Here is a 20,134-nt window from a genome sequence, read left to right as displayed (position 1 = left end):
TGGGGTCGGGAGCCACTCGGGGTCATATTGAGAGGCGGGGACCCGGCGGAATGGCACGGAGGGCACGGACGGCGTCCTCCGTGCCATGCAAAGTCATGCAGGTAGTTCACTTTTTTTACATTTTGGGGGCAGATTTTGGCCTTGGAAGTCCTTTAAATCTGAGAGTGAACACTAAAAACAACAGGATAGGTAAGCTAAATAAGTAATTTCTCATTGGATGATTGTTTTTTTTTATTTTTTTTCAGTTTATGTAGAGTTTCGTCCCACTTTCGGGGGCAGTTACTGTTTTTACATAGGTCATCATATGAGTTTTGATGCATTTTCTGTCTATTGTGTTTGCTCAGTGGCGTAGCTAAGGAGCAGTGGGCCCCGATGCAAGTTTTACAATGGGGCCCCCCCCCCAAGCACTCTATACATACCAATTGATACGGCGCACCAAAACCTGCCAATGGCAACTACAGTGTAAGAGGTGCAAGAAAAGGATGGGAAACAGTTTGTTAAGGATTACCACTATTCAAAGTATCTATAGAAGTGATTATTATGAGCACAGGACCAATAGAGAGCTAATACTGTAGTTGAGGGAGGGCCCTTCGGGGCCCCTCTGGCCCAAGGGCCCCGATGCGGTTGCTACCTCTGCAACCCCTATTGCTACGCCCCTGTGTTTGCTCATTTGTCTTTTGTTTTTGCACTATGTTTAGTAAGGATCAGCAACAATGGAGAATTATGAATCAGCAAAGGCAGAGGAAATAAGGAAGTAGGTCAGTGCATTTTTACAATAATTGTAGTGATGTTGGTGCTATTCTGCAGTACATTTACAAACTGTACAAACAATTGTTTTCTTAAATTTTAATACATGTTGATACATTTACTAACCACACTTCAGAAAAAAAACTTTGAAAAGAGACAATAGATTTTCTTTAATAAGAGAGAATAATTGCTGACTCCAAGCTCACCAATCAAAACATGAAAGGAAAAGACAACCAGCCAAAGATAACAGATTGCACAGGAAAATGATGACTGCGCTGTCATAGCAACTAAAGTGTTTGAACAAAACTTTATATAATACTTTGGTTAACATAACCTAAACCTGAACTTTGAACAGATACAAAAGAGTAACAATAGCTACAAAAAAAGTAATATATTCATGAGTAGTTTCAACTGAAGACGATTTGTCATAAGTTAAGAGTGGGTTTCCTGTGCGTCGCTGACCACAGCGGTTGAAGAGAAGGAGTATGGAGTGAGCAGTATGGCGATGGTATAGTGGCGGTGTCCAGCATCATTAGCGGTAAACACAACCTGCAACAAAGACAGCAATGCTTTACATATCACCCTCATTTATATTCATATTATGTTATTTTCATTATTATTTATGTGGCACTTGTCCTACAGTGCATTACAGAAAATGGATCATGCTACTTCCTGTCCTTGTCCAATTCTATAGAAAGTTAATTTACCAGATTATCTACCAGTATGTTTTTAAAGCGGTCCTGAACTCAGAAATTTCCTCTCTGCTCTAAAAGATACGCAACAGCATAATAACCTTTAAACAACAAACATTTCTTTGTTACAGCTGATACAACTCCTAAAATAAATCTCAACTGTTTCTACTTCCTGATCATGGAAGTAGACATATTGTTAACATCCTGTGCTTTCAAATGAGCCTATCTGCCATCTCTGCCATAGCAGTCATGTGACACAGGGGAGAGATCAAATTACAACTTGTGATTAAACACAAATGAGGTACATACAGGGTGCATTTCTCCTGTCCTGTGCAAGAGTTCAGGTCCACTTGAAAGAGTACCTCTGGTAAAAATTACAGAGCCTGTCATGACCAGCTCTCTTTTAATGATAATGGATCGGGGGTGGGGGAGCGTGGGGTTAGGCCTAATTACTTACCTGATCCAACATCATCGGATCACAGGTGACTCTCCGCCCCCTCCCCCCTTTCATGGAAACGCAGTCATGCCCATGTTTCTGAAGTCTGCCAAAGCTCTTTGGAAACCTCTGCCTGTGTTGCTCAGCCCACCCCCAGCTTGGCAGCTACCAATCAAGCAGTGGCTGTAAAGCAACTCAGATGGGGGTTGCCAGAGCCTCAGCAATGATATAAAAAAAAATCTCCAGGGCCGCATCTCCAAGGGAGGTGGAACGATCCCCAGCCTGGAGGGATCACACCAGAGCAGGTAAGTATTTAACCCTAACAACCCCCAATCCTCTATTATTAAAGCAGGACCATGGGTCTGTCAATTTTACCTGAAGAACTCTTTAAGTTATGGGAGGAAATCTGAGTGCCTAGAAGAAACTCGACCTAAATATGGGGCGATCATATAAGTTTGAGGTAAATTGTGCTGTGAGTGAGGTTCATAATCTAGCTGTAAAAGGCAGGTGTACTCCAGCACTGAGCTACCACGTTTATGCCCTTGGCCTAAGCCGCTCAGACACATCTTCCTCACAGGAAAGTGCTACATATGGTTATCTTCCTATTTTATCTAACCATCTCTTCAGCTTCTTGATAAGAATAAAAAATTCGGTTTGTAGCAGAATATAGCACTTTCTGTCATGCTTTAACTGCATCTGATCTTTCCATCATTGCACTCTCCCCACATGAGTAGATGTAGTAGTATTGAGTAGATGTGTAGGTAGCCAGCCCAGATCAATGTCTTTCCTGCTTTTACTCTAACCCCTCACTAATTAATCAGAAGCATGAATCAGTCTAAATGCTTTGTGACTTTTATTGCTGTAAAAGGTTCAACCCAATGCATGGAACTGGCTACAGATAACAGGACAAGCAACTCATGCAGATGTTATCTATATGCTATTCATGCTATTTACAACCAGTGCACAGTGTGTTGCTGCCATGCTGCCTATAACCAACTAAAGGTGACCATACACTGGTCGATTTGCCATCAGATTCGACCAACAGATAGATCCCCCTCTGATCGAATCTGATCAGAGAGGGATCGTATGGCCACCTTTACTGCAAACAGATTTCAGGCTGAAATCGATCACAATCTGTGGAGCTGCCGCCCCTCCCCGCCTCCCCCCTGCATACATTACCTGCTCCGGCCGGCGCGAGTCCTTCTCTGCTGTCTTCTTCTCCGCTCCGGTTCCGCTCCGGCAACTGAACTTCCTGTCCAGGGGAAGTTTAAACAGTAAAGGGGGCGCTCTACTGTTTAAACTTCCTGCCGGGACAGGAAGTTCTGTGTAGCTCTGGAGCCCGAAGCGGAGAAGAAGACCAGGGGACTCGCGCCGGCTGGAGCAGGTAGTGTATTACCGCTGTATTGCGTCGGTCGTCGGGCATTCGAACGCAGCTAACGACGCACTCCCGACCCGCCGGCGACCGAGAACAATCTTCCGCACGGATGGGTCAATGGGAATCGACGGGAATGATCGATTTCGGACGGAAATCGATCGTTCGGTCAGTGGCGTGCGCTGCGATTTCACGGCTGTTTCGATCACTGTGATCGAAACAGCTGTATATCGCCGGGAAAATCGTTAGGTGTATAGGCCCCTTAAAGGTGGCCATACACTGGTCGATTAGCCATCAGATTCAACCAACAGATAGACCCCTCTCTGATCGAATCTGATCAGAGAGGGATCGTATGGCTGCCTTACTGCAAACAGATTGTGAACCGATTTCAGCCTGAAACCGTTCACAATCTGTGGTGGTGGTGGTGCTGCCGCCGCTCAACCCCCCCGCATGCATTACTTGCTCCGCCTGCGCGATTTCCCAGGCCTCTGCTGTCTTCTTCTCCGCTCTGGTCTGGTCTCCGCCATGCTTCACTTCTTCCTGCCCGGCAGGAAGTTTAAACAGTAGTGCGCCCTCTACTGTTTAAACTTCCTGCCCGGCAGGAAGAAGTGAAGCATGCCGGAGACCAGACCAGACCAGAGCGGAGAAGACAGCAGAGACCAGGGGACTCGCGCCGGCCGGAACAGGTAGTGTATACCCGCTGTATTGCGTCGGTCATCGGGCATTCGAACGCCGCTATCGACGCACTCCCGACCTGCCGGCGATCGAGAAAAATCTTCCACACGGACGGATCGACGGGAACGATCGATTTCGGATGGAAATCGATTGTTCTGTCAGCGGTGTGCGCGGCGATTTCACAGCCGATTCGATCACTGTGATCGAATCGGCCGTATATCGGTGGGAAAATCGTTAGGTGTATGGGCCCCTTAAGAAGAGGAGACTCTGAAGGTGCAGTGTCTGTCACTGTCACTTGAGTAGTCTGTCCTTCACAGAAAATACAGATAACATACTGTAATTGCAGATGCTGTATGTGCAATTTGAACTTCTTGCTAGTTTTGGAATATATAATTGGCTGCAAAATCAAATGGACACATATTTATTTATAAGACCGTATTAATTGACAAACAAACCTGTGTGGCACTGATATAGCTTTATAGAAATGTTACAGTGTCATTATCTGTAGTCTGATTATTCAGATAACTGATGAGAAAAAACTGCCCCCAAAGCCTCGTGTACATGTGCGGGGTCTCGATCCTTTGGGTGCCAGTGCTAGGCCAAGGCTGTACAAGGCACGTTAATAGCCTCCAGGCTGGCGATGTGTTCTAGTGCTATGCAAGGGGGAGGAGCACTGACTGACTGACGTACTATGGTGCCCAAAAAGAGGGCAGGGTGAATGGGGAGAACAATGTTGTCTTCCAGCCCTCAGCTGAGACGATGTGCCAGGCTGATCGCTGGTCAAGGCACCAAGGGAGGTTGGGGACCATGACCATGGGACCATGGGGACCATGCCTTGTGCCAGCTATGAGAACATACAGTACATGCAGCACCTCCTATCTGATGACTGGTGACATAGCACAACAGAAACATGATGCTAATGATTTGATTTATAAAAAAAATAGATAAAAAAGTAAGTAAGAACATAGGCTTACATCAACGTATTCATGGAATGGAGACAGACCAAGCTTGCTCCAATACCGTTTTGATGCAAATTCCAGCTTATAAATCCCCTCTCCAAACTGTTCTTCAGTAGCGAGGTTGTGAATTTCCCCCTCAATCGATGTGATTCTAGAAAAACAAAACATCACTGTGAAGGCAAAGCTTCCGATGCGGTTGTACATTTCAGTTATGTGCTCAAGAAGTATTATAGTATTTGGGCAGCAGATACTCTTCATATGAATATGTTAAAAACAGTCATTTTTATAACAACTCAAATTCAAATGGGCTTGGGATGAAAAGGCTTACCCAGAAGAAATCAGATCCCAGCTCTGGTCCTCCTTCTGTCTGAACACTTTGACAGCCAGTTTGGATGCTGGGATTCCTCTCACGGCATCCAGAACCTTCACCATCAGAGGACACTTTGTATCTGCTTCCCCATGTGTAGCAGATGCCTGGAAATTGGAGGAAACGTGCATGTTTAATCACATTTAACGGTTTGTTAGTTTGTTTGTTTTTTTGCATGGAATATGTTATTAATCATAGAATAAATCTAACTTCTGTGGGTGGCTTGGTGGTGTAGTGCATACCACACTCATCTCACTGTTCTGGACTGCCAGGATCAAATCTATTGGTTCACGCAAATTAGACCTTAGACTATGATGTGGGCATTAGATCATGATTAAGGTTAGCATCAGAATGTGAGGTCTGCAGAAGGGCAGTTCTTGACAGGACTATTGACTTTGTAAAGCGGTGGGGAAGACAATAGTGCTATAAAAATGCACAATAATAATAATATCAGTTAAACCACAGGGGGAGGAAGCTTGTAGAAGGACCATAGCTAAATTGGCATTCAGTTTAGTTGTGCATGAATAGAAGTTCCATTTCCTTTTCAGGTCAATACTTTTGGTTAGTTAGGGGTTGGCGGACAGCTTTAGCTACTGTAATATTGCAACTGTAATATTTTTGCGTCAGTTTATTGGTATTATCTGAGTCCCTAACTGAGTGAAGAATCAGGATCTTTTGTCTTGGCAACACTCAGGACGGCGATACTAGGGCAGGATGAGCTCTGGTCACATACCGAGGCACATCCATACTGTAGTGATAGTCATGTCTAGGAGAACTCATGGAGAAGCATGTGATCAGTGTGGTCATCAGCTGATAGATATACAAGTCTCTGAGTTGCTAGTCATGATCATGTGCTAAAGCAGGATGTGATCACAGCAAATCAGAGCTTTGCAAATCTTTCAGCTGATCAAACAAATCATATGCTCCTCCTTGAGTTCTCCAAGACATGGCCATCACTACCATAGTGGTGTGTCAATTGAATTCCTAATTCTTACTCCCTCTACAAGAGTGAGACTTTTCAGCACTTTCTGTCCCTGTTAATTTTATGAGATATTCATTTCATTTGTCCTTTTCCCCTCCTAGCAGCTGGACAGAAAGTGAGGAGAATCTTTTGAATAAAGATACGACCAGCAACCACATAAAGATCCCAGTCTGAAAAGAAAGATATGCGTAAAGCCTGGTATACACTTTCAATTATGATTGGCCAATCACTGACCAATTTTACCACCACCATGTAGGATAAGAGTCAGCAAATACGGAATATTATGAGAAGATTGTGTGGGTAAACCCTCATACTAATAGAGGTGGTAAAATTGGTCAGTGATTGGTAAATCATAATGGAAAGTGTGTAGCAGGCAAGCCTTAGTAAACATTTTAAGGGCATGGCCATACACCGCCAATGCTTACACCCTTCCAGCAGCACACACATTTCTACTCAGGGTGAGTTTACACTATGCGCTGCGTTGCCGTTTTTGAACACACTGCCCATTCAGTTACATGACCACATTTCTGCATTATTCCTGACCACCTTATCTGCATGCACTTTCTGCAGTTGCATAGCAATTATTCAAATATATAATGTGCATGGTTTTTTTTGTTTGCTTGTTTGGTTTTTTTGTGCATAATGTGGATGTTTTAAGATGTATAATGTGTGTTGTGCTATGCCCACGTTATAGCCTAGACATTATGCAAGACACATAGGAACTATCCCAAAAATGATGGATTTCTACGGCTGAATATTTAAAGACTAACGCCAGTGAAAATAATGTAATAAAAAAGGTGCTTTATTTTTACAATAATTATGTATAAATGATTTAGTCGTGTTTGCCCATTGTAAAATCTTTCCTCTCTCCCTGATTTATTATCTAACATTTATTACATGGTGACATTTTTACTGCTGGCAGGTGATGTCAGTGGAAGGAGATGCTGCTTGCTTTTTTGGCACTTGGAAAGAGCTGTAAACAGCTGTAATTTCCCACAATGCAACAAGGCTCCCACAGTATGATGTCAGAACCATGATCCTGACATCACACTGTGGGAGAGGTTTCACCACAATATCAGTCATACAGAGCCCCCTGATTATCCATTTGAGAAAAGGAAAAGCTTTTTCATGGGAAAGGGGGTATCAGTTACTGTTTGGGATGAAGCTCAATTCTTGGTTACCGTTTCTCTTTAAAGGGTACCCGAGATAAAAAAAAAAGTTTTATACATACCTGGGGCTTCCTCCAACCTCCTTCAGGCTGATAATGCCCTCGCCATTCTCCTTCGCTGCCTGGATCTTCCGCTATGTGGGCTAGTATTCTTTTAATTCAGCGCCTGTCAGCACAGACACAGTCCGGCCACGTGCGCTCCCCCGTTGCGCTCCTGTGCACCTGTGCAGTAGTACTGTACAGGTACAGAACTCTCCCAGTGATGGAAATGTGATTGGGTGCCTGTGCGGCCGGGCATACGCCGTACTCCCCGGATTGCGAGATTACTGGGCCGCCTAGCGGAGAATCCCAGAGGCGAAAGAGGATGACGAGAGACTGATAAGCCTGAAGGAGGCTGGAGGAGGCCCCCGGTATGTATAAAACTTTTTTTATACCTCATCTCAGGTTTACTTTAACAGGAATAAATTGTCAAAATTTCCGTTTTCTGTCAAACTGGAATTTATATAAATGATGGGGGGAGGAGGGGGGGTTGGCTGATCTTAAAAAGCAATTGTAACGGTTAGCGGAACCACCGGCAGAACGCACATGGCGGCGGGTTCCGCATCACAAGCGGTAGCTTCCGCATCCTTGCCGGCAGGCGGGGTAGTGCAGATGGCGGAGTCCGTAGGCTCAGCGGACTCCGCCGCACAGTTGCTGCCTGGGGGGTCGTCTGCTCCCTCGCCGGCTCATAGTCTCCGCCTTACGCGCGAGGAGACAGGAACTTTATGCCTCTAGAAGGGGAGTCAGCTGACCAGGCCGGTTAGCTGACTCCAGCAAGTCTTTGGATTGGCTGGGGCTCTGGGGCAGCGCTGGGCAGCTCTCTAGCCACATATAGGACATGCTTGTCAGTAGCAAGTCGTCTGCTGTCGTGACAACTTCTGTGTTAGCGCTCAGATCTTAGACTAGATCCCAGGTGTCGAAACCAAGGACTTCACACCTCAGATTAGGATTGTATATGATTATTTACCTGTGTATGACTCTGGCTATCCCTGACTATCCTTTGCTCTAATCATTATTGTGCTTCTGCCTATCTGATTCAAGTTGCCGACCCTGCCTGTTTACCGACTCTGAATCAGCCTTCTGTTTCTGTACTTTATCTGTCCGGTGGTTTACGACTCGGCTTGTCTGACCTCTCTATCCTCATCAGTGGGCTCTGCCACTGGTGAGGAATCTGTATCTTACGCCTACTCCTTAGGTGTTCTCGGCTTCAGTACAGTGTTAATCACCTGCTCCTCAGGAGATTAACTCCGATACCTCTGTCAACCTTTCTGTTAATGTGTGCTATTGTCACAGCTCAGCCAGCTTCGCCTGCTCCTCAGGAGATCCCTGGCTGCAGCACTGTCTTGAAGTCACCCGCTCCTCGGGAGGCTTAGATTACGCCATTACAGTTGCACCAAGCACCTATTTTCATACCAGCTCCTGTGTCCTTGTTATACTTGCATTATTGGTGATTCTGCAGATCATCATATAATCAGGTATACGTCTGTATTATTGGTGATACTGCAGATCACCAATAATCAGAACAATCTGTTTAGCTGACACCAATCATTACAGCAATGTGAACTTTTTTATATCAACAAAGGGATCTTGTGTGTTTTTTTAGTGAGAGATTAGACATGTGAGCACCATGAATTTGCACAAGTGTAAGCCTCATATTGAATGGTATTTTTCAATCCAGGCTTTCTTGAGCTGTTTCTCACATGAACTGAATAAGGTTGCAGCTATGATGTCAGAGAGTTAACCTTAAAATGACTTCAACATATGGAACATATATGGCAATAAACTACCAGACTTTACGCGCGCAAAGTTAGCGCACGATCTGATTGAGAAATCCGGTGCTAACCTACTTAGACGTGCTAAGTAGGTTAGCACCGCTTTGTAAATCAAGCCCCAAGGGTTTATTTATTGAGAAAGGTGTAAAGAAAACTGTAGCAAGAGTATATAGCTCAGAGCAGATTATTATTGTTATGTATTTATATAGTGCTGACATATTCCGCAGTACTGTACAGAGTATATTGTCTTGACACTTAACTGTACCTCAGAGGAGCTCACAATCGAATCCCTACCATAATCATGTGTGTATGTATCATGTAGTGTATTTATTGTAGTCTAGGGCCAATTTAGGGGAAGCCAATTAACTTTATCTGTGCGGTTTTGGTATGTGGGAGGAAACCGGAGTGCCCAGAGGAAACCCACAGAGACATGGGGAGAATATACAAACTCAGTGCAGATATTGGCTTGGCTGGGATTCGAGCCATAAACCCAGTGCTGCAAGCCAAGCATGCTAGCCGCTGAAACACCATGCTACCCCTACGCCACCGTAAAGCCTAGCACACACTTTCAATTATGATGGGCCAATCACTGACTGATTTTACCACCTCCTTTTAGTATGAGGGTCATGAGGTCAACAGATATTGAATACTATGAGCAGATTGTGTAGGTAAACTATCATACTACACAGAGTTGATAACATCTTTCAGTGATTGGCCAATCATAATTGAAAGCGTGTACTTGCTTTTACTCTAGCCCAGAGCAACCAATCAATCCTTACACAGCTGAAACAAGATCGTTTTTCTCTCTGCTCACCCTCTCCCTCTCTTTCTCACTCACTTTAAACATTCTCATTTGAAAATGCACAAAATGACAATATACAATATTAACCCCGTGTACAAGAAAAATAGCAAAATTGACTGTGAATGCATTAGCAATGTTGATTATTTTGTTGCGTTCAATAATCCTGAAAATCAAACTAAAAGTACCGTATATAGATGAGGAATTAAATTCTGTCCACACTGTACATGTTGCATTGCGATACCATCAGATCGCAATGGTGCCAAAACGTGGAATTGCAACCATAAAGTCAAGCATACAGTACAGTAAGGGTTGCTTCACTGACACTGTAAACATGCACATTGTCCGGTAGTCTGCAGCATGCTGGGTACATGTATTATGGCTGTCCAGTCACTTTGGTGCTATTACTATTCCCCCTCCAAGTCGTAGCAGCTCAGAGAAAGAAGTCATTCGGGGCCCGGCAATGACACTGCTGCACGTCCATAGACATAGGGCTTGAGTTACAAAATGGTGCCAACTGTTAGCACGGCTGTTAGCGTGGCTTTTCGAGCATTTTCGCGTGGAAAAATTGGTTTTCGCGCAAAAAACTGTTATCGCGCGAAAAAAAAATCATGAAAAAATCGCGATAACGCGCGAATGCGAATTTTGCGTGAAGCACTTTTCACAGCGTGCTAACAGTTAGCACCGTTTTGTGACTCAAGCCCATAATAACATGCAAAAAGCCGTGCTAACAGTTAGCACCGTTTTGTGAATCAGGCCCTATGTCTGTGGCGGCACCCAGGTCAGGTGCAGCACAGGGAAGAGCACGCGCCAAAATGACCTGCTTTGTGTTTATTACTCCGACAAGAGTAAACCGCAGCCCATGTAAGCGTACCATAGAAATGTCATTGCACCATATTGAGATGCAATGGCATTGTCCATTGCGATCCAACACAACAGATTCAGCGTGAAAGGACCCTATCCCTTTAAATCAAATACAATTAATATATACAAAAACATAAAAATATTCACAAAAATACAAAATAAATTTATAAGTGCGCTTAAACATAGTAACAACGTAATTATTTAATTTTGAATGATTGAACTCACCCACTGGAATACATCAGAGAAAATGAAAAGTGTCAGGAGAGTTGCAGCCTTATAATAAACCATTCTTGCTGCGTTCCTATTCAGCGAAGGCAAGCAGCTAGCTGGAGAATATAAACCATAAGAGACGGTGCAAATCAGAGCCTATATAACCACAAACCTGCTGATTCAGACTGTTGACCTGGTAAACAGTCGGAAAATAAGTAACTTATGTATTTGTGGTCCTGCTGAGAGATTAGCTACATGAGGAATTTCATCTTGGCTGCAATTCTTCTTGTTTTAAAGCAAATGGGATGAAAACTGTTTAAAAATAACACAAATTATTCTTTTAATATATTTTATAATGTATGCCCAGCAAAAAGGCAGATGCATAAAATACTTACTAAAAATAATTGTGTTATTTCTTGGGACCAGCACCTTGCTTTACTGTTGTAGTAATTTATTTACTAATTTATTGTCTTTATGAAGCATCAAATTATTACGCAGCACTGGACATTAGTTATGGTTACAGACAATATTTAGGGGTGACATACAGCAATACGACAATACAGAAATTACATGCAAACCAGATCGCACAGTATGAGTATAGGAAATGCTTAGTCACTAGATGAAAGCATGGAGATTAGGCAAGTTGAGTTCACTCAGATCCATAGGATGAGTGTACATCGTTGATGGAGTTACGTGATCAGGTAGGAGACACAAGGAGGAGGACCCTGCCAAAGGCTTACAATTTAGAGGGAAAGGTAGGGACACGAGAAGTAGGGGACCCGAGTTCAACTTTTAGCTGCATGTTTAGTGCACCAGTGGGGAAGGGGGTAGGCCAGGGTAAAAAGGTGCGTTTTAAGGGGCTTCTTTTAAAAGATGTTTTTGGTGTGGTGTGGCCCTAATGGAGTCCTGGAGGCATGCATGGTACTGGGTGATGCAGGGGGGGGGGGGGGGGGGGGAATGGGGATGGTCAGGCAAAGTTCATTGGAAGAGCAGAGTGAGCAGAGTGATTTTGTGGACAGATTTGTAGGCCAGACACAGTATCTTGAATCTGATTCTGGAATGGATAGGAAGGCAGTGAAGGGATTCACAGAGGGGAGCCGCCGTGGTGGAGCAATAAGAGAAGTGGATGAATCTGGCTGCCGCATTCATGATGGACTGCAGCAGGGCTATTCGGCTCATAGGGAGACCGGACAGAAGGGTGTTGCAGTAGTCAAGGCGGGAAATTATGAGGGCATGGATGAGGAGTTTGATGGTGACAGAGGTCAGGAAAGGGCGGATTTTGCAGATGTTGTGGAGGTGAAAGTAGCAGGACTTTGTAAGGTTTTAGATGTGGAGGGTGAAGGAGAGTTCAAAGTCCAGGGTGACACCCAGACAGCGGGCTTGAGAGGTAGGGCAAATGGTAGTGTGATACATGCACATCTGGGAGGGTCAACAATGGCCGGGGCATAAATTCTGTTTTGTCCAGGTTTAGTTTCAGGAACCTTGCGGACATCCAGTTGGGGATGGCTGATAGGGAGGAGGAGACCTTGTCCATGGTAGTGGTGGATAGGTCAGGGGTGTGGAGGTAGATCTGGGTGCCATCTGCATACAGATAGTTAAAACCCATGGAGGAGATAACCTCCATGGCATAAGTAAGCAATATTCTGTTATTTCATAATAAATTCTGATTAAATAATTTTAAAAAATCTACTTTTTAACACCGCAATTATAAAAACAAACCTGTAACAGTGTTAAAAAACACTATACATGCTTATGTTTTTTTCACTTCAATGAAAATTGCATTTGGTTATGTAATACTCTAGGAAAGAAGGGAGGGTTTTTTTGTTTTTGCAGTTACAAAAGATATTAGTTATAGTTTTCTTCAGACGCCGTCCTTTTATAACCCAGATTCACAAAATTATGACAGCTTGTAGTGAAAATTATTGTAAAACAATGTAAAACAACTCAAGACCTCAGTGCTTCTGAATGGGATAGAACAGCCCAAGATCATTATCTGCAGCCATCTTGTATAATAATGAAATATTAGTTCAATCAGAAAGCTTTGAATTGAGGGGGAAAATGACAAGCAGTTGAGCTTGCAAATAAAAGCTTTGTACTATAAATCAGCCTTATCTACTCCAATCTAATATGAAAGCTTCTCAGTGTGACATGCTGATGAGGCTTTCTTAACAAAAGGAAAGTAAGCTTCCAGGGTTTTTTAAGAATTTTGTCTTACAACTTATAATACTGTGGCTAATTTATTGTAGCAGAGAGGAATTTTGACTGCAAGTCTGCTTTAAAGAACAACTGATGTGAGAAGAATATGGAGGCTGCCATATATATTTATTTCCTTTTAAACAATACCAGTTGCCTGCTAGCCCTGGTAAGTGGTAATTCTGATCGCACCCAAACAGGCATTCACACTTGTATATTAAAAACGAATTTAGGTAGAGGTGCTCTCCTCCCGATTGTAGAAACAGAGGATCTATGGGAGTTTAGGGGTCTATTAATAAAAAAAAGCCACATATCATAGGTGAAGCTTAAAACCACATAATTTTATTAAACATATAAAAAAAGAGAAAAGGGACCTATAACAAACATATTAAAAGGTCCCTATGGTCACTAATACAATACAATTTTCATGGTCAAGTAGTGCATAATTCTCCCAAACCACATATTGTTTGAGCAATGTTCTAAATGTTGTGAGGGTAACCAATGCCTATATATACCATCAGAACTTAATTGACAATACTGAAATGGGTGAACAACAAGGCCGAGCACGTAGCTTGACGCGTTTCGTGAAAGTAAAATGTCACTTCTCCAGGAGGCGTCGCCTCTTGAATCAGCATATAATAGTTAAAAATGCAGAGACATATAGGTTAGGAGCCCTTAATTCTGCCGTCCATGTCCAGGAAGGGATGGGGCGGGGGGGGGGGGGGAGGGGGTGAAGGAAGGGGAGGAGTGAAAATGGAGAAAGGAAAGTGGGAGGAGGGAGGAACAGGGTTAAGAAAGGAAGGAAGGGGCGGGTATACCCCCAACTCACAAGTGTGAAAATCCTCTTGATGATAAAGATAGACGTTCCAAAGGTAGAAGCAATCATGTGTAAATGACAACCTATTCCTTAGGTAGGTACATATGTGATATATATGTAGTGCATAGTGAAACAAAACATTACCCTGACAGTAACCACCAAAAAAAGAGTGCTCCCCAGAATTGGCGTGTAGTATGTATAGTGCTATGAAAGGTAGCTAGTGCTTTATAAATAAAATAATATTTTTTGTTTTGTTTTCTCTGTTCCTTGGAAGTCTACAGATCATCCAGATTCATTCTCTCAGGTTTAACAAATGCGTAAGGCTATTTACCACTGAGTGTAAGGTATTAGGATATAAAGCCTCAGAAAATTAGACAACATTTTGAATACAGAGTATCTAGAAATCTAACCAGCTCGTTAGAAGAATAGAACAAGGTTATTTTAGGCTTTATTAGTTCTGCACAGCATTTATGTATATACATTCTACACTTTTTAGAACACAACTGATAAAACTTTTAAACCAGAAAATTGCATCTCCTTATTAAAACATTCCTGTATTTGCTTCCAGATAATTTTAATGGAATGTTAAGCCTCTTAGGCATGGGTTTCGGAAAGCAAGGCAACTAATACAAGATTATCTGGTCATAAGTGCAATCAATACAAATGTGAAAGTTTCGTTCTTGGCATGTTATTTTGATCCAATGCCAAGAACTGCTTTAACTGTTGGGACTGCTCTCAGGCTGCCTTTTTTCATGTAAAATGTATTATTGTAGAAAACATTATCAGTTCTCAGTAGTGTTGGGCGAAGAGTGTTCGCCACTGTTCGGGTTCTGCAGAACATCACCCTGTTCGGGTGATGTTCGAGTTCGGCCGAACACCTGATGGTGTTTGGCCAAACTGTTCGGCCATATGGCCGAACTAAGAGCGCATGGCCAAACGTTCCCCGAACGTTCGGCTAGCGCTGTGATTGGCCGAACGGGTCACGTGGTTCGGACCCGAACGCGCTCTGATTGGCCGAACGGGTCACGTGGTTTGGGTAAATAAATACTCGATCCACGTCATTTCTCCGCCATTTGTCTGTGGGTTTAGCTTTGGGTAGGCAGGCAGGGTAGTTCTCTCTCCAGCCAGGCTAGCCAGGGTCCCCCCAGTCATTGTGTCGCTGCTGGGAACAGTAGTACACCGCTCACCCACACTATATAGCATTGTGTTTACTGCCACTCTGTGTCTCTGCTGGGAACAGTAGTACACTGCTCACCCTGTATAGCATTGTGCTCTGTGTCGCTGCTGGGAATAGTAGTACACCGCTCACCCACCACTGTTTAGCATTGTGTTTACTGCCACTCTGTGTCTCTGCTGGGAACAGTAGTACACCGCTCACCCACCACTGTATAGCATTGTGCTCTGTGTCACTGCTGGGAACAGCAGTACACCGCTCACCCACCCACCACTGTATAGCATTGTGCTCTGTGTCGCTGCTGGGAATAGTAGTACACCGCTCACCCACCACTGTATAGCATTGTGCTCTGTGTCGCTGCTGGGAACAGTAGTACACCGCTCACCCACACTATATAGCATTGTGTTTACTGCCACTCTGTGTCTCTGCTGGGAACAGTAGTACACCGCTCACCCACCACTGTATAGCATTGTGTTTACTGCCACTCTGTGTCTCTGCTGGGAACAGTAGTACACCGCTCACCCACCACTGTATAGCATTGTGCTCTGTGTCACTGCTGGGAACAGCAGTACACCGCTCACCCACCCACCACTGTATAGCATTGTGCTCTGTGTCGCTGCTGGGAATAGTAGTACACCGCTCACCCACCACTGTATAGCATTGTGCTCTGTGTCGCTGCTGGGAACAGTAGTACACCGCTCACCCACACTATATAGCATTGTGTTTACTGCCACTCTGTGTCTCTGCTGGGAACAGTAGTACACCGCTCACCCACCACTGTATAGCATTGTGTTTACTGCCACTCTGTGTCGCTGCTGGGAACAGTAGTACACCGCTCACCCACCACTGTATAGCATTGTGCTCTGTGTCGCTGCTGGGAACAGTAGTACACCGCTCACCCACCACTGTATAGCATTGTGCTCTGTGTCGCTGCTGGGAACAGTAGTACACCGCTCACCCACCACTGTATAGCATTGTACTCTGTGTCGCTGCTGGGAACAGTAGTACACCGCTCACCCACACTATATAGCATTGTGTTTACTGCCACTCTGTGTCTCTGCTGGGAACAGTAGTACACCGCTCACCCACCACTGTATAGCATTGTGCTCTGTGTCGCTGCTGGGAATAGTAGTACACCGCTCACCCACCACTGTATAGCATTGTGCTCTGTGTCGCTGCTGGGAACAGTAGTACACCGCTCACCCACCCACCACTGTCTAGCATTGTGCTCTGTGTCGCTGCTGGGAATAGTAGTACACCGCTCACCCAGCACTGTATAGCATTGTGCTCTGTGTCGCTGCTGGGAACAGTAGTACACCGCTCACCCACACTATATAGCATTGTGTTTACTGCCACTCTGTGTCTCTGCTGGGAAGAGTAGTACACCGCTCACCCACCACTGTATAGCATTGTACTCTGTGTCGCTGCTGGGAATAGTAGTACACCGCTCACCCGCCACTGTATAGCATTTCTGTACTGCCACTGTACTGCTGCCAGTCAGCGTGTACTTTAAGGATAAGTGAAATGAAGAAGAAATCCTGTGAAAGAGGGAGGGGCAAGGGAAGAGGTGTTTCCCCTGACGGTTCACGTACAGGCCACAGTGGAGCACCGAAGAAAACCCACTCAATACTGCCCATGTTGTCCAGGAAATCAACCCTCACGAATCCAAAAGAACAGGACCAGATAATTAATTGGATGACCTCTCAAGCGTCCAGCAGTGGGTTAAGCAGCACCAGCACATCACGCACGAGGTCCGAGTCCTCAGCCAGTTACAAGGAGCCAGTGGGCACAAAGCTGACACAACCGGCAGCGACACCATGCACACAACTGCCAAATAACCAGTCCGAAAAATTTCCTCAGGACACAATGGGGTATTCGCAGGAGCTATTCCCAGCCCAACAAACTTCCACCTTTCAAAGTTCAATGGAACAGCCAGAAATTTTGTGCCCGGATTCACAACCATTTACTGTGGGAAATGCACCGCGCACTGAAATGCAAGGCGAGTCCGAGGACTTTGAAACCCAAATCCCAGAGCAAGTTGGGCAGGAGGGGTTTCAATTGCAGGAGGTCGGCCGAGAAGATCTGGAAGACGACGTTGGAGTGAGCTGCGCAGAGGTTGTTCTGGGGAGCTCTACTCCACGGCGGCGGCCCACAATCACATATGACGAGCTTGAGGAGATGGAAGAGGAGGAGGGTATGGGCAATGTTGACAGAGACCCAGATTTTGTATGTGAAGGAGAACATCGCCGTCGTAGCAGCACAGATGAGTCTGTTGAAGAACCCAGTGCTGCACGAGTTCGCCTTGTGCCACAAGGTAGGCGGCGTGAAATTTCAGGCACCACAAGCGTGGAAGTTCAAGTGAGACGCAAAAGAGGCGCAAACAGAAATCGCCAGCAAGGCAGGTGCTCCAAAGTTTGGCCTTTCTTTGAAGACTGCAGTGAGGATGGTACCATGGTGATTTGCAAGGTGTGCAAGACCCGCCTGAGCAGGGGGAAAAATATTAACAACCTCTCCACCACCAGCATGACCCGCCACATGGTATCCAAACATCCCACTCTGTGGGCGCCAGGACAGGGTACCAGCAACACTGCCTCCCTTGGGGTCACCAGACTCACCATCAGACCCTCCTCAGCAGCAGCAGTAGCCCAGCCATTGCGTGGTTCACAACAACATTCACAAACATCAGACGACGCTGAGACTGTTACTTTCCGGAATAGTGCTCTTGAGGTCTCCCAGTCTTCATCAAACACAACAACCAACAGCCCTTCAGTGTGCAGCCCTACGGTTCAGTTGTCTGTCTCGGAGATGTTTGAGCGCAAGAGGAAATTGCCAGCAAATGACCCCCGGGCCGTGGCACTAACAGCCAGCATAGCCAAGCTTCTGGCCTGCGAAATGCTGCCATATCGAGTGGTGGAGACAAACAACTTCAAGGGCATGATGTCAGTGGCCATCCCACGTTACGTGGTTCCCAGCCGCTACCACTTTGCGCGCTCTGCAATGCCTGAGTTGCATGAGCACGTGGTCAGCAAAATAACCCGAAGCATGAAGAATGCCGTTGCCTGCAAGGTTCACCTCACCACTGACACCTGGACGAGTGTGTTCGGCCAGGGTCGATACATCTCCCTTACCGCACACTGGGTGAACCCTGTGGAGCCTGGCAGCGATTCCTCACCTGCTACGGCGCGGGTGTTGCCCATGCCGCAAACAGCTGCACCGCCATCCCTCCCACTGGATAACAACAGCAGCACCTACCTCTCTGACTCCTTCTCCTCCAACGCATCTCAAAGCTGTACCTCATCTGGAAACGCTAACCCAGCAGCAGTAGGATCGTGGAAGCAGTGCAGCACAGCTGTTGGCATGCGTCAGCAAGCGTTGCTGAAGCTGATCTGCCTTGGGGATAAGCAGCACACAGGGGAGGAAATTTGGAGGGGAATAAAGGAACAGACGGATTTGTGGCTGGCACCGCTGGACCTGAAACCGGGCATGGTTGTGTGTAATAATGGGAGTAATCTCATTCGCGCTTTAAGGTTGGCTAAGCTGACACACATCCCTTGCCTGGCGCACGTGATGAACCTAGTAGTTCAGCGGTTCCTAAGGACATACCCAGGCGTGGCCGATCTTCTGTTGAAGGTGCGCCGAGTGGCCAAACATTGTAGAAATTCCAGTACTGCTTCGGGGGCACTCGCCAAGATGCAGGAGCGCTTCAATCTCCCCCACCATCGCTTGCTGTGTGATGTCCCTATGCGCTGGAATTCTACGCTGCACATGCTAGCCCGCTTTTGCGAGCAGAAGAGTGCAGTGGTCCAGTACATGACGGCGCAGTACCGAGGCGCATCCGGACAGCTGCCAAGCTTCTGTGGATCCGATTGGGCCAACATGTTGAACCTCTGCCAAGTCCTCCAAAATTTTGAGCAATCCATGTTGCTTGTGAGCAGTGACAACTCTTCAGTCAGCATTACCATACCACTGCTGTGTTTACTGAAGAAGTCAATGTTGAAAATCAAGGAAACAGCTGTCATGATGCAACTGGGGGAATCTGAAGGAGAAAACGATCAGCGTGATGATACCAACATCAGGCCATCTGCTTTAGGAAACGCTGGCCCCAGCAGCTATGACGAAGAAGAGGAGGAGGAACAGCTGGAGTTGGAGCAGGAATTTCATGCCACCACTGACGAGGGCCAGAGCGGTGCACGTTGGACTATGATGCATCACAACAACTATCACAACGCTCACAAGAGGATGATGAGGATTCTGGCAGGACTCTGGCACACATGGCTCAATTCATGCTAGACTGCATTGAACGCGACCCACGCATTGTGCGCATTCTGGACAACACCAATTACTGGGTTTATACCCTTCTGGATCCACGGTACAAACACAATGTTCCAAAACTGTCAGAGTCAGACAGGTCAAAATGGAAGAATACCAGCAGGCCCTTGTGGAGACTTTAGAGAGGAGATTGACATCCTCCCCCTCCTCTAGCCAGTTGTACGCCGACAGACTGACTTCCGCAAACCCAGGACGACCAGGAGGGCAGCAAACAACACAAGCCGCAGCTAGTGCCCAAAAGGGAATGGTATCGGCAGTGTCCTTGGAGTGGGAAAATTTTATGACACCCATGCAGCAGCAGCCCACAGAACAGCAAGCGTGCAGATCCACCTCCAACACCGATCGCCTGGAGAAGATGGTCAAGGACTACATGTCAGATGGCGTAGCTGTGTTGAACAATCCATCTGCACCCTTCAACTATTGGGCATCGAAGCTAGACACCTGGCACGAACTGGCAATGTACGCAATAGAGGTGCTGGCTTGCCCGGCAGCCAGCGTTATGTCGGAACGCTGTTTCAGTGCTGCCGGAGGCATCGTCA

General features: G+C 45.7%; 1 protein-coding gene across 1 annotated transcript; it reads right to left on the bottom strand.

Moving 5' to 3' along the window:
* Window positions 1-831: 831 nt before the first annotated feature.
* TTR (transthyretin) lies at window positions 832-11,303 on the bottom strand. Its single transcript, XM_068234728.1, has 4 exons — window positions 11,098-11,303; window positions 5,210-5,355; window positions 4,897-5,032; window positions 832-1,296 (listed from the first exon to the last, which is right to left on the bottom strand). The coding sequence occupies exons 1-4, from the start codon at window positions 11,158-11,160 to the stop codon at window positions 1,180-1,182; spliced, it is 462 nt and encodes a 153-aa protein (XP_068090829.1). The 5' UTR covers window positions 11,161-11,303; the 3' UTR covers window positions 832-1,179.
* Between the last annotated feature and the right edge of the window lie 8,831 nt (window positions 11,304-20,134).

The sequence above is a fragment of the Hyperolius riggenbachi genome, chromosome 5 (genome assembly GCF_040937935.1).
Source record: "Hyperolius riggenbachi isolate aHypRig1 chromosome 5, aHypRig1.pri, whole genome shotgun sequence".
In the NCBI taxonomy this organism is placed as follows: domain Eukaryota; kingdom Metazoa; phylum Chordata; class Amphibia; order Anura; family Hyperoliidae; genus Hyperolius; species Hyperolius riggenbachi.
This window is presented reverse-complemented; position numbering and strand designations above follow the sequence as displayed.

What these genes read in the sequence shown, in the direction of transcription:
- TTR (XM_068234728.1), bottom strand. Translation starts at nt 11,160, where the DNA reads ATGGTTTATTATAAGGCTGCAACTCTCCTGACACTTTTCATTTTCTCT. An exon ending in TGGGATCTGATTTCTTCTGG is followed by an intron (nt 5,033 to 5,209) that starts GTAAGCCTTTTC and finishes TTGTTTTTCTAG; the next exon opens with AATCACATCGATTGAGGGGG. An exon ending in CATTCCATGAATACGTTGAT is followed by an intron (nt 1,297 to 4,896) that starts GTAAGCCTATGT and finishes TCTTTGTTGCAG; the next exon opens with GTTGTGTTTACCGCTAATGA.